General features: G+C 36.3%; 1 protein-coding gene across 1 annotated transcript in view; it reads left to right on the top strand.

Annotated features, from left to right (window-relative positions):
* The window catches only part of TNKS2 (tankyrase 2), a 64202-nt gene that overhangs the window by 25447 nt on the left and 23352 nt on the right, over nt 1-15403 (top strand). The window contains exons 9-16 of the mRNA XM_061172102.1: nt 146-267; nt 2599-2690; nt 2778-2856; nt 5812-5983; nt 8033-8112; nt 12867-13012; nt 14030-14195; nt 14965-15184. Coding sequence (XP_061028085.1) covers nt 146-267; nt 2599-2690; nt 2778-2856; nt 5812-5983; nt 8033-8112; nt 12867-13012; nt 14030-14195; nt 14965-15184 — 1077 coding nt within the window. The remainder of the gene's footprint in view (nt 1-145; nt 268-2598; nt 2691-2777; nt 2857-5811; nt 5984-8032; nt 8113-12866; nt 13013-14029; nt 14196-14964; nt 15185-15403) is intronic.

Raw genomic sequence — 15403 nt, 5'->3', positions numbered from 1 at the left:
GTTATATTTGGAGAATATCTTTAGAGCTTCATTCTGGCTACTTGGTAGATAATTTTGAAAATAAGTTCAAGAAAAATACTGTGTCTAGCAAGTCCCATAAATTTGATAATTCTCATGCAGATTTAAATGCTTTTTCTTCATCTAGATGAATTTAAAGGCCACTCGTTGCTTCAAGCTGCACGGGAAGCTGATGTTACACGAATCAAAAAACATCTCTCTCTGGAAATGGTGAATTTTAAGCATCCTCAAACACATGAAACAGCATTGGTAATGTTTCAGATTTAAGTTTTTAAAATGAAATAACCAAAAACATGCTGAATTAATCATCGTGTCTTACTTCTTTCGGTGATGCAGGATAACTAACATAATGTCCTACTTTTAATAATAGTATTGTTTTAAAAATATGTGCTTTTTAAGAATTAATGCCTGCAGGTATATAAAGAAAAAATTTCAAACAATACAGAAAAATAGACAACGACATCTGCTCAAAATGCAGTACTGTTGTTCATTTGCACATCCTTCCAGACAAAAATTTTATTCACATACTGGCATGTATTATATGTGACTTTTCTATTATCATAAATCATGTATATCATTTGCTTTTTTTAATTATAAAGAGCATAAATGTTTATGATTGAAATTTTGGAACCCACTGAAAAAGAAAATAATCTTGCCATCAAGATAAAAGCCACTTGATTTTCCTTTTGGTATTGTAATTTTTTCAGAATTAGATCTAAAGTCTGTATATACCCCCTTTATACTGTGTGAGTAAAGTGTCTGTGTGAGTAGAGGCAGCTTCCCTGATAGAGGTAATGTCAGCTCTGTGGTGCTGTAACAAAGTAGATGAGAACTGGGCAGTCTATGGAAAAGCAGTAAGAAAAGAATGGAAGCTAGTAGAGGTAAGTGGTGGAAGATAGGAAGGGGAATGTTGTGATCAGAGGCTACCTTAGAAGTAGAAATTTAAGGAACAAAGCAGTATGAGTTGCAGAATGTGCTTTCGGTGAGGGAAGATGACACTACGTAAATTAATGTCTTCAGGGGCAAATTTAACTTGTAGCCTTACTTACCTAATATCTTTTATGGTTAATTTTCTTCCTTATGCCATGGTATAAACTCTGAAGTTTTATGTAGAAACCTATCTATAAAACATTGTAGAACTTTCTGCTACTTTAAAAAAAAAATCCGTGTTTAAAAAAAAATAGCAAAGTTGCAGACTAATAAGAAATGCCACTGCAAAATTTAAATCATAACAGTATCAAGATGGTACAGGGAAACTTAGAAAAACTGACATGGAAAATCTTCCAGTCTGAAAAGTTAATTCTACATGTTGTTTTCCTCTGAGCATTCTACTATTAAACCACTCATTTTTTTTATTAACCTTAAAATACAAGGAATTAACTGTTGGTAGATAGTTGTGTTGGAGAGGCATTGTCTTCCAGGTTTCCAGAGATTACAGGCCCTGCCTGTAACAGGATGGGGCAGAAGAGTAAGGGTGCAACTTGAAATGGATGAGCTCAAGAATTCTTGGATATAAACTATTTTCCATTCTCTGTGCCATCCTGATAGATGTCCTGGGATGATTATTCAAAACATACCAAAAGAGCTGTGTTCACCAATTAGAAATGGTTTTATTGAGGGCAAAGGAATGATTTTGGTGACAGCAACGACATCAAAGAATGAATCTGAAACAAAGTCATGAAGATTAGATAAGCTTTATAATTAGCAATAGGTTAAAATCAGACACATTTCATATGTACTGTGTTTAGATGTGCGCACAAGTTAGCTTGACAGTTGTCCAGAACTTTTATTCCATGAAATCTCAGGTTTCAGTTTTAACTTAACTTTTCATGCATTAATTTAGTCGTTCACTCATTCTGACACCTGTTGTGTATGGGTATAATCCTGGATGTTGGGGAGACAAAGATCTGGGACATGACCATGAGATACTTATTGGGTTTATAACTGGCAAATCCCTACCTCCTATCTCCTTTTCTCCTTGATACATCATAGACATAGATCCTGCAGCCTCCAACTCAGAGTATATAATTTTCTACCACTGATTTTACCAAACAAGTAATTCAAGGTCCTTATCCTGCTGGAGCAACTCATTGAGGAAGATATAAATACCACCCAGTTTGTCGGCTATTCCATCAGTGTTTTTCTAAGCACAATCCAGAGCTGACAAGTGCTGTGTTATTTCTTCATGTAAAGAAATCCCAACCTTTGGGGTGTTTTATTAACCTTTAAAAAATAACATAAACACCATGCTCTTTGGGAACAGTTTTGAAAGGACTGTTGGTCACAATTTAAGTTTTTCATTACAGCAGTAGTAGCTTTTTCAGAGATGTAGGACAACTATGACGCTTAATCAAAATATTTAATAACATATCATTTGCTAAATAGGGTTTTCAGGCCCTGTCAGAATTTAGCAATCATTGCACATTCTATCCAAAAGAAAGTCTTTGAAGAGCAAAGTTAAGTCAAAAATGAAACAAAGACATGAAATAACTTCTTAATTGTTCTTGATTGGAAACACGAAAGTTCTTAAAAATCAGTTATGTATAGTCCTTGATTAATGCTGCAATTTAAATTATCTAGCATTGTGCTGCCGCATCTCCATATCCCAAAAGAAAGCAAATATGTGAACTGTTGCTAAGAAAAGGAGCAAACATCAATGAAAAGACTAAAGAGTAAGTATGCTTTTAATAATTAAAAATTATTGACACTTTTATTTTTGGAAAATACATTCATTGTCCGGCTGACTTTTTCTCTTTAAGATTCTTGACTCCTCTACACGTTGCATCTGAGAAAGCTCATAACGATGTTGTCGAAGTAGTGGTGAAACATGAAGCAAAGGTATACTTCATTTTTGGTAATCTTTGGTAATCCAGTGAGTTGTTTTCTATTTAGCAGATGAAATGCCTGACTTCCTAAGCTATTTACTCTTTCATAGGTATTTTTCCCTCAGAGTAGTCCTGCAGATACTTTTTCTATATCTTTTTGCTAGAAAGTCTGTGGATTTACTCAAGAAACATTATTCCTATATATCCTTCCTTCTCTCTTCCTTTTAACCACACCCCACTGGTCAAGTTATCCTTCTTTTTCTAACAATACACTGTTAAGAATATCCCCAGCCAGACATATTTATTCTGACCTATCATCTTTTGGGATTCTCTTCTGTTATCTTCTGTTGCTTGGTTACCATGATAACTCCTGTTATTTACCCCAACCACAGTCTCTCTTACCCTCTGTTATTTCATAACTAAGCCAGAGATCATGGAACAGAAGGAAATAAATTAAGTAACTTGACTAAAAACATAGCTCCTCATATTGCGAAGTTCTGTAGTTGGCATTTGTACACAAAGCATTTTTTTAAAATCACAAAAGTCATTCATTCCAGAGCATTCAGTAGAGAAATGTATTCTAAAATGTGGCATGTAAGATGGTTTTAGGGAATATCCCAAATGAACATTTTTATAACAGTTATAATTTTTATTAGGAGAATATTGGTTTCCTATTTGTAGAAACGGTATCCTTAAGTTTAAAAGTCAAGGTGATTTCACTATGTTGGACACCTGAAGCTTATATAATATATGTCAACTATACCTCAAAAAAAAGTCAAGTGGATTTAAAGAAAACAAAGCATTTTATTCATGGAATAATCAGGTTTTCATCAAGGCTAAAAGTCATTATTTCTTACCCAGGAACTTAAAAAAAATTACTCAGTAAACAATACACATAGCCTCCCAGATTGGAAGAGATAACAGTCACCTAATTCAACAGTTTTCAGTTTTTAGCCATCGATCGTTGCTTTCTTCAAACAAAGTCTGTGGTAGAAATTCATTATATAATAGAATTGAGCTGCTGTGATGAAGGGAGAAGAAAGAAATAGAGATCCCTTTACCCCTTGGGGACCCCTGAGGCTCTTCTCTAAATGAACTTTGCAGAATGATTTTCTAATCTGTCCTTCCTTGGGTTTCCACTCAAGGAACCACTTAGAATTCTACAGTTTCTTTTTATGTTGCCTCTCAGTGTCCTAATTTCTCTTTTATTTTGGGGGAATTCTTGATAATGTATAATCTCAATCTTTCCTATTGTAAAGTATTGAAAAAATAAAGTTTATTTCTGCTTGACTGCTTGGCATATCTCATTTGTCTGTCTGTCCTATAACTTTTCGTTGATTGCACTTTTTTTTTACATGTGGTGCATTACTTGAGGAATATCTGGATGCATATTAAATTTGAGTTGTGAAGCTCAGTGAAACAATCTTGTCTAGGGTGACCAACCATCCAGGTTTGTCCCAAGACTAAGGGATTTAACACAGGACTTTCAGTGCTAAAACCGGAAAAGTCCCAGGCAAACCAGGACGAGTTCGTCACCCTAACCCTAACACAGAGTGGCACCCAAATAAAGTTTTCAAGTGGATATATAGTTCACATTGCAGTGAGTTTTGGTACATGAATAAACAGATTAATTGCTCTGGGCATTTTAAGTTGATTTTTCTGATTCTGTAAGCATGGAGACTAGCTCTTTATAGGCTACTTTTAGATTCATTGAGAAAGTCTTACTATATAATCCTGTTCAGGTCTTCTCCGATTCCATGAATATGAATTGGACAGTGTCTCAAAACACTAGTGGTCACATGATTGATTACTGAGGAATTTGATTTCTCAGTTAGGTTTTGAAGAATTATTTTCCTGGGCGGGGGGGTGGTGGGGATGAGATAGGAGCAGTCTTACAGGTGATTTTTTTTTTTAATTATGAAAAATTTCAAAAATACAACCAAGTTGAAAGAATTTTACAGAGTATAACTATATACTTACCACCTAAATTCTACCGCTAGCATTTCACCGTATTGTTTTCTTACATATCCATCAATTTCTCTCTCTATCCATCAGTATCTTATTTTTTGACACACTTCAAAGTAATTCGCAAGTTACTACACACTTCTCCCTAAATTCTTTTAAGGCATCAGCTAGAGGTCAATATTTGTTTACAGTCTTTCTTTGGATGTGAAATTTACATGCAATGAAATGTACAAATCTTAAATGTACATTTACTGAATTTTGCCTAATGCATACACCTGTGTAACCAAAACTCTTGAAGATAGAGAACATTATCTCATGGCAGAGGCAATGTCCCATCCAAGGCAGTCTCCATGCCTAGAGGCAACAACCATTTTGATTTTTTCTAACAGATTAGATTTGCCTGTTCTGGGCCTTCATGTCCATGGGATCGTACAATATATACTCTTTTGTGTAAGACTTTTTCCACTTAGGATAATGTTTTGGAGATTGAACCACGTATCAATAGTTTGTTCTTTTTATTGCTGAGAAGTATTCCATTGTGTGAATATACCATAGTGTCCTTATCCATACAGATTATATTTTACATGATAAATAAGATAGAAGATTAGGCCAATAGAAATAAGTATTTTAATGCTAATTTAGTCTCTGGCTTTGTTACCGACTGTTATCTTGGGGTTAGTCTCCACATTTCTGCACCTCAGAGATCCATAAAAATACATGCATTAGACTTTCTTAGGCAGTGTCTCACTCTAAATGTGGTGAATCTCTGAGTACTTCAGTGCTAAACAACTGTTATTCAATATTTTTAATCGAAAATTGGACCTTCATGAATTGGTGAATTTATACTCTAGATTTGAGCAAAAATACTTTCTTTGGCACTGGATAATGGGCTTCATAAGAGATTAATTGAGATTTTTTAAATTAGTAACAAGTGCTGGATACATGATTAGATCATTTTAAATTTTGTACCACAGGCTAATTTCACCTTTTTCTGATTGTTAAGGTTAATGCTCTGGATAATCTTGGTCAGACTTCTCTGCACAGAGCTGCGCATTGTGGTCATCTACAAACCTGTCGCCTACTCCTAAGCTATGGGTGTGATCCTAACATTATATCCCTTCAGGGCTTTACTGCCTTACAGATGGGAAATGAAAACGTGCAGCAACTTCTTCAAGGTATTGAATACTTCCGTGAAATTAAAATTTTTTGAATTAACCTTAAAGTTTTTTTCACATATCATGTAGGAGTTGGTAGTAAAAAGAAAAATTTTCAGAATTGTTGGCTGTTATTTCTTTTTAATCAACTCATTGTACTCAATGCCCACATGTTGTAAGTCTTTTATGAGTTTGTTCCAGTAGCATTTGCTGCCCAGCTTCTGTGAGTATATAGCTGTCTCTTAAGTTTTTATCTAGAAAGGTTTTAAAATTGAGACACAACAGTTGCTATTTCTTTTTAAAGAAAGGAAAACTGAAAAGGGTAGATGATGTCTCTTAGAAGAGCAACCATAGTGATAAATAGTACTCTAAAGACTGGCCCTGCCTCTTCACTCTTTTTTAGATCCTTCATATAAAGCATATAGAATTTGTACAAGGTAACCAACTATTTGACTTACATGTAACTGTTGAATGGACTGATACTTATTACATTTTAAAATCAAATCAATTTAGATCAGATATCTACACATTTGGCCTAGGTTAAACATTTCAGCCTAGAAATCTGGTCCCATAAATTTTAGTGTCTTTGCCTGTATCTCTGTATTTTACTAGAATTTAATGGAGTGTCTTTGACATCTCAAAGCTCAAATGAGAAGAAATGTAACAGATCAAGCCTTTTGTACCTTTTATAGTCACCCTTGATGATCCTTATGCCTATGGTCTGGAAACTGCATTTTGAGAAAAACACTGCTTGAATAGATGAAGGCAGATTAATAAGATCTCCTGTGAACTTCTAAAATTGTGAACTAACTACAAGACTGCTCTCAAAATTGCCTTTACTTCCCCGTATACCATGCATTTGTTTCAGTGTCAGTTTTGGGGGTAATAACATTAGTCCTATTCAGTTACCTAGTGATGGACATTTACAGTCTTCCTAGTTTTATACTAAGTGCTATTACTTAACCTTTCCAACCAGTTTCTTAGAGTCAGTTATCAAAGTGGAATTTCCAAGTCAAGGTTAACATAATTGTTAAATCATTTCTAGAAAAGCTGTCATGTACCATTTTACATTCCTACCAGTAGTATGTGACAGGACCTGTTTTCCTTGTCAGCCCCAGGTATTATGATTCTTAATCATTTCCTTGGGTGAATGTGTGTCTTTGTGCGTGTATGTGAATTACAGAAGTAATAGACGCTTTTTAAAATGCAAATTATAGAAATATTGACAGTGTAACTCCCCATTTGCTCTTTGCCCACTAATGGATGAAAAAAAAAGCCCAGTATTTCATTATTTTAATTTGCATTTCTTAGATTTATGTTGCAGTATTTTTTCCATTTTGTTCTTTGCCTATGATTTTGTTTAATGCTGTGTTATTACCTGACAGATATTTTTCCAAATTAGTTTTGTTTCTGCCTTTGATACACTGCTTTAAGATGCTTTTCTGCTCCAAGACGAAAAATATTCACCTATATTTTCTTTTAGTATTTTTAAGGTTTAATTTTTTTATACTTAGCATCTTTAATCCATCTGAAGTTTATTTGTTCTGAGAACAAGGTACATGTTTTCTTCCTTTCCTATGAGATTTTAAATGAGCTATAAAACATAGAGTTTCAGACCTGAAAATAACTTCAGATGTTGTTTCTAGTCCAACTTTTCTCTTTTTAGAACTGGAAAAATCAGATACCCAGAAAGTTCAAGTGACTTGCTCCAATTCAGGTAGCTAGTCAATGGCAGAACCATGGTTAGATATCTAGCTGTTGCTCTCCTAATTTAATACTTTACCACCAGTCAACTGACTTGGTTATAGAGCAAGCCATCTTTCATTATATTATGTACCTTTATATTGCTTAAATCTCATTTTATAATTATTATTCACATCTACATACATTTCACATATGTAATGTTTCAAAAAAGTTTTTATTGCTTTTCCCCTACTACCATGGAGATTCCCTATGTAATTATCACCAAACTATAAAAAGAACTTTACTCTCAGATAAGATGCCTTCCTTAAAACTTGGTCCCACCTTCCAAATGGGAGTTAATCACTCTTTACTTCTCTTTCTTTTTAGAGGGTATCCCATTAGGTAATTCAGAGGCAGACAGACAATTGCTGGAGGCTGCAAAGGCTGGAGATGTAGAAACTGTAAAAGTAAGACATAATCTTATGGTTTTGTTAACTTTGTGTTTTTATTTTGACAGTGTTTAATGAATCTGTACTGTAAAAATGAAAAATCTAGTTATGTGCATTGTTTTAAAAGGTAAATAATGCTAATCTAGTTCTGCTCTGCAAATAAGGGTCATTGGGTAATGAAAGAAACTTTTTAGTTTCACATGCATCTCAATAAATACATCATAGTCACAAATTTAAATAAACTGCATGTTTATGGGAATGCATTTTCTTTAAAGGACCTATTCATTTGTCCCTTTAAAAGAATAAGGTGTATGAAATTATTGTCCATTATTGTTTACATATGACACATAAAACAGGAAGGGAAGAAAACTAAACAATGGGGCTTCCCTGGTGACACAGTGGTTAAGAATCCGCCTGCCAGTGCAGGGGACACGGGTTCGAGCCCTGGTCCGGGAAGATCCCACATGCCGTGGAGCAACTAAGCCCGTGCGCCACAACTATTGAGCCTGCGCTCTAGAGCCCACGAGCCACAACTGCTGAGCCCGCGTACCACAACTACTGAAGCCTGTGTGCCTAGAGCCCGTGCTCCGCAACAAGAGAAGCCACTGCGATGAGACGCCCGCGCACCACAACGAAGAGTAGCCCCCGCTTGCCACAACTAGAGAAAGCCCACACACAGCAACGAAGACCCAACGCAGCCAAAAATAAAAAAATAAATAGATAAATAAGTAAAAAAAAAGAAAAGAAAACTAAACAATGTATCCCTCCGTCTATGTATTTTTTCTGGTTTCTTCATTTCTTTGCTCCCTCTACCTCTGTGAGGACCCAGTGTTTAAATATAGTAATAATATAGTGTCACCACCTTTCAGAGCCACTGTCTCCTAATAATCTTCAATTTATCTGGACTGAAATATTTTTTTTCTTTCTCAGAAGAGCCAACTTGAGCCCGTCTATGGCCCCCATCTCCTATAACAGTCTTCCCTAGAATAACCTTTTCTCAAATTTTGCTTTTACTGTAGAATCATATGTAACGTCTTAATGCCTATACCAGATATTTCTGTTACCTACAGAAACTGTATATCCAGCTAAATAACTGAGAAGATTAAAATTTTGAAAGAGCAAGACTGCTTTTCAAGTCAACTAATATAAATTAAAATTAACTCGGCATGTTTCATGATTAAATAATTCTTTTTTTTTTTTTTTAAACAATCTTTTATTTTTTATTTTTGGCTGCATTGGGTCTTCGTTGCTGTGCGCAGGCTTTCTCTAGTTGCGGCGAGCGGGAGCTACTCTTCGTTGCGGTGCGCTGGCTTCTCATTGCGGTGGCTTCTCTTATTGCGGAGCACGGGCTCTAGGCGCTCGGGCTTCGGTAGTTGTGGCACGTGGGCTCAGTAGTTGTGGCTCGCGGGCTCTAGAGCGCAGGCTCAGTAGTTGTGGCGCACGGGCTTAGTTGCTCCGCGGCATGTGGGATCTTCCCAGACCAGGGATCGAACCCCTGTCCCCTGCATTGGCAGGCGAATTCTTAATCACTGTGCCACCAGGGAAGCCCAGATAATTCTTTAGTAATGCAATAATGTTAATTTTAATTTCCAAAGCTAAGAGGGGGGGAAAAGCCCGGTTGTGTCCTCCCTCCCCACCAACACATCCCCCACAGACTTTCAAAACAGTGCTAGGTCCTATTTGAGGGGGCATTGATAGGTAATAAGAAGTTTTATAAAAAGCTAAAATTATTGATTTGATACATGGCAGAAGTCTCTATTTCAACCGATTTCACTATATTTCTATATGGTGTTGTTAATCCTGAACAGACCCACCCCACAAAGTCAGTTTTACATTTCCTGAGAACAAAATGTGAATGTTGGCCTCATCAGAACTTGAGCTCTGAGGACATTTATTCACTGTCCTTTTTTTTTTTTTTTTTTTTTTTATTAAACATTTTTTGGTTATTTAAATGTTCTTTTATTTTTTTATTTTTTTTTTAATTAATTAATTTATTTATGGCTGTGTTGGGTCTTCGTTTCTGTGCGAGGGCTTTCTCTAGTTGTGGCAAGCGGGGACCACTCTTCATCGCGGTGCGCAGGCCTCTCACTATCGTGGCCTCTCTTGTTGTGGAGCACAGGCTCCAGACGCGCAGGCTCAGTAATTGTGGCTCACGGGCCCAGCTGCTCCGCGGCATGTGGGATCTTCCCAGACCAGGGCTCGAACCCGTGTCCCCTGCATTGGCAGGCAGATTCTCAACCACTGCGCCACCAGGGAAGCCCCTCACTGTCCTTTTAAATAAAGAGATTTCTGGAAGTTGATTTAAAAGTCCATGCGATCTTTTCCTACTGCTTTATGTGTGTAGGTAGTACAGTCATCTCCAAATAACTTAAGGGTTTTTTTTTTTTAATAACTTCATTTTTTGAAAGAAAAATGCTATTATGCAATTTTATTGTTTGACTTGTTTTATAATTACATTCTCATGCCCTTAATTAGAAGGTTAACATGATATTGAATGGGGGATTTTGTTTCTCTTACTGACTAATGACTTGTGGAAAAACAAATCACTTGAGTTAAGGGTAGTGAGCTTAGTTTTTTCCTGGAGGAGTGATAAGTTGGGCAGGTGGAGTTAGAGTCAACTAGCTGATTTTTTTGTGTGTGGGGTGGAGGTGGTGATAAAAAAATTGTAATGCTCATCTACTTACATATGTTAAAGAGCATAAAACTACATTCAGTACATCTAATATTAAAGACCAGACTTTGTTCTCATAGAGATAGAAGAAGCCTAGAGGAAGAAATAAATGAAGAGAGGATGAGATTGGGGGCAGGAATTGGACTTAGAGAATAACATAATGCCATTGAATTGAGGAAGACCTTCCTCTATCCCTGTGATAGTCATTAGGCTGTCTTCCCTTACCTCTGCTTTAAAAGTCACTTAGAGGAGGGGCTTCTGTGCTGGCACAGTGGTTAAGAATCCACCTGCCAGTGCAGGGGACACAAGTTTGAGCCCTGGTCCAGGAAGATCCCACATGCCGCGGAGCAACTAAGCCCGTGTGCCACAACTACTGAGCCTGCGCTCTAGAGCCTGCGAGCCACAACTGCTGAGCCCGCGTACCACAACTACTGAAGCCCACGTGCCGAGAGCCCGTGCTCTGCAGCAAGAGAAGCCACCACAGTAAGAAGTCCGCACACCGCAATGAAGAGTAGCCCCTGCTCACCACAACTAGAGAAGGCCCATGCGCAGCAATGAAAACCCAACACAGCCAAATAAATAAATTTAATTAATTAATTAATTAAATAAATAATAAAGTCACTTAGAGGAAATTTATCTCCAACAACCTTTCTGTTCCTTGTATATCTCTAGACAGGTGGCTTGATATGAATCACTGGGACATATTACCCAATGAACACTTAATTATGTGCTTGGTTGTGTTTGTTTACTGGTGAGCTATCAGGCTAGATACTTTTTGGACACCTACTATTAGAAAACTTGTCTGAGTGGACAAAATTAAACTTGAGAGCTAGGGAGTTAGAGTGGCCAGTGATACCTACCAAACCTAGCAGCACTTGACACGTGTTAAAAATACTCATTCCTAGAGCCCAGCTTCAGACCCATGAAACACTGTTTCTCAGTGGTGGGACCCTGAATGTATATATCTTGTTTGGGAAGCCCTGAAGAGCTTTATCAGACCTGTTACTAAACCTGTTGAGATAAATCCACTGATAGCTGGCTCCTTTGGTTTATTAGGCTTAAAGTTATCCCTGCTTTTAGGGTAGGGTAGTTTAAAAAAGGGGGGGAGGGAAGGGTTTTTACTAATATTCTTTACTAAAATACTCTTTTGACTTTTTTTTGAACACCATGATTTATTATCTCTGTTGCTTTCCTTCCCCAAATGTTCATACTTTTCATGCAAAATACTCGAGTATTTTGAGTGTTACTCTGACAGCCTTTCTCAGCTAGACTTCCTCATCTGAACCAACAAAACACAAAAAAATTCTTTGAGTGACTTTAATTCTCCCAAGGATGGTACCTAACCAATAGCATTCTATTAGTTAATTCATTCCTTATAGTACAGTATAATTCTCTAAGTGTAATTCCTTGACTGCCAGCATCAGCATCACCTGCGAGCTTGTTAGAAATGCAACTTCTCAGGCCCCATCTCAGACATACTGGATTAGGAAATCTGGAGGTTGGACCCACTGCACATGAAAGTTTAAGAACTACTGTTCTAGAACAGTACTTCTCAAACGTTAATGTGCTTACAGATCACCTAGAGATCGTGTCAGAATGCAGATTCTGATTCAGTAGGTGGGAGTCTGAGAATCTGAGTTTTTAACAAGTTCCCAGGTGATGCCATCATGCTTCTGTGATCCAGTGTATCTCTACACATATTTGTCACAAAATGAAAGCTATGATTGCTTTCAGGTACTTGCGTTACCTTTATGTATATAGCAGTAATGGTAATAATAAAATTTACCTACTAGCTTTAGCAAAAGTAGATGATTATAGATAAGAGGACCAGAGGGATTCCCAATAAATGACAAGATGAAATAAGAAGAATAAATAGCAAAGAGTTTCTGAAAATACTGATATGATGAAACAGGAAAATAAATCAGACATTTGAAATTTCTACTAAATGAATGAAAACAAGTCAGAATATGTAGCATCATGTGTATGAGAATACTGATATGATGAGACAAGAAAATAAATCAGACATTTGAAATTTCTACTAAATGAATGAAAACAAGTCGGAATATGTAACATCATGTGTATACTGTGTTGCGTCCTATAGAAATTGTGTACTGTTCAGAGTGTCAACTGCAGAGACATTGAAGGGCGTCAGTCTACGCCACTCCATTTTGCAGCTGGCTATAATCGGGTGTCTGTGGTGGAATATCTGCTGCAACACGGAGCTGATGTGCACGCTAAAGATAAAGGGCAAGTACCAACAATTGCCATGGCCTCTCTGTTCCTTTATCTGACCTTTTTAGGAAAATCTGAAAACATTTTTATGATAGATGGTAGTTCTTTTATTTTCAGAGAAGTCTGTTTCCTAACTGGCTTAAATATAGCTTCTTAATTTCAGTTAAGATTTTATGATGAGTAGCATCTATATAAAGACTTAGTTGCATAACGCCTTGTAATTTTGTAATGGCCAAGGAGATTACAACAATAGTGTGATGCTGATTTTTAATGTGGTAAATTTTTCAGTTTGCATTGAGGATACTTGAATTCTTCCAGTTTATCTTAAAATTACTTTTCTTTAAAAATATGTAATTGGGACAAAGTGAGAGAGTGGCATGGACATATATACACTACCAAATGTAAAACTGATAGCTAGTGGGAAGCAGCCGCATAGCACAGGGAGATCAGCTCGGTGCTTTGTGACCACCTAGAGGGGTGGGATAAGGAGGGTGGGAGGGAGGGAGACGCAAGAGGGAAGAGATATGGGGATATATGTATATGTATAACTGATTCACTTTGTTATAAAGCAGAAACTAACACACCATTGTAAAGCAATTATACTCCAATAAAGATGTAAAAAAAGAAGAAAAAAAAAATATATATATATATATAATTCTTGGGAATTCCCTGGCAGTTGAGTGGTTAGGACTCAGTGCTCTCACTGCCGTGGCCCCGGATTTGACCCCTGGTCGGGGAACTAAAATCCCATAAGCTGCGCTGCATGGCCATAGAATAGAATAGAATATTCTTAATTCTAGATATTGCAAAATAGATGTTTGTTATGTTCTCTGCAATTTTAAATATTTTTTAAATGTCCTCTCTGCCTAACCCCCCGGCCCCAAAGTAATTCCATTTCTGCTTTCAATAAATTTAGGTTCTATAAATTTAAATCAGTAAAATTTCTTATGCAGGTCAAGAAATTTATCAGCTGTATGTAATTATTTAAATTAAAATATATCTTTGTGTTGTGTTGCTTATTTAACTTTTCAGAGGCCTTGTACCTTTGCACAATGCATGTTCTTATGGACATTATGAAGTTGCAGAACTTCTTGTTAAGCATGGAGCAGTAGTTAATGTAGCAGACTTATGGAAATTTACACCTTTACATGAAGCTGCAGCAAAAGGAAAATATGAAATTTGCAAACTTCTGCTCCAGGTATATTTAAGTACTTATGGACAGGGTATATTATGTAGAATATGTTTATGATATTTCTAATAATTCTAATATAAACTTAAACTAGTTAGGGGGTAGGAAGCAAAAATCTAATTCTGTACCTAGATTTCAGAATAAATGTCATGAACAGTATAAGCCAGGTTTATTTAGTACTAATGAAATTGATAGTACTGGTTTATCTGTACTGGTACCAGTGTAGCTATTTTACAGTAAAAAGAGTATAGTTAAATTTATACTTTATACGAACATTGAAATATGTTTGTGAAAACTAAAAATAGCATATGTAAAAGGTAATTTTTAGTGAAATACTACCTTGTTTTGAATGTAGTTTAAAATTTTGACTATATTATTGCATTGTTAAAACCCAGTAATATTTAAGTGCCTCTGTATTTTTTGTTGTAATTTTTTATGTATTAAATTAAGCGTTATTAACAGTCATGTTAACCTTTAAAGTAGAGTCTCTGTATAAAATAGTTTTCTTTAGCTCAGTGCTTTGTGACCACCTAGAGGGGTGGGATAGGGAGGGTGGGAGGGAGACACAAGAGGGAGGAGATATGGGGATATATGTATATGTATAGCTGATTCACTTTGTTATAAAGCAGGAACTAACACACCATTGTAAAGCAATTATACTCCAATAAAGATGTTTAAAAAAAAAAAGTTTTCTTTGGTATCGTTACATTGAATATTTTCTCATTGACCAAGGGCAAACTTAAGCTAATTCCTCCCTTTCTGTTTTTCACATGCCCAGCATGGTGCAGACCCCACAAAGAAAAACAGAGATGGAAATACTCCCTTGGATCTTGTTAAAGATGGAGATACAGATATTCAAGATCTACTTAGGGGAGATGCAGCTTTGTTGGATGCTGCCAAGAAGGGTTGTTTAGCCAGAGTAAAGAAGTTGTCTTCACCAGATAATGTGAATTGCCGTGATACCCAAGGCCGACATTCAACACCTTTACATTTAGCAGGTAAGTGAATGAAGTGTCACAGATTTAGGCTGGTGACATCTAAGATTCGTTTTACCTGAGTAAAATATTTCCTGTAAGTAAATTTGAAAGATTCAAATCAAGTATCTTCTAATACAACAATTATACTCTAGTGTATTTGTACAGGGCCATGTTCACTCTAGCACTAGCATGTTACATTCATTAAGAACAATCGAAAGAGGCTCTGCCAATCACCATGTG

Source organism: Eubalaena glacialis, chromosome 1, assembly GCF_028564815.1.
Source record: "Eubalaena glacialis isolate mEubGla1 chromosome 1, mEubGla1.1.hap2.+ XY, whole genome shotgun sequence".
In the NCBI taxonomy this organism is placed as follows: Eukaryota; Metazoa; Chordata; class Mammalia; order Artiodactyla; family Balaenidae; genus Eubalaena; species Eubalaena glacialis.
This window is presented reverse-complemented; position numbering and strand designations above follow the sequence as displayed.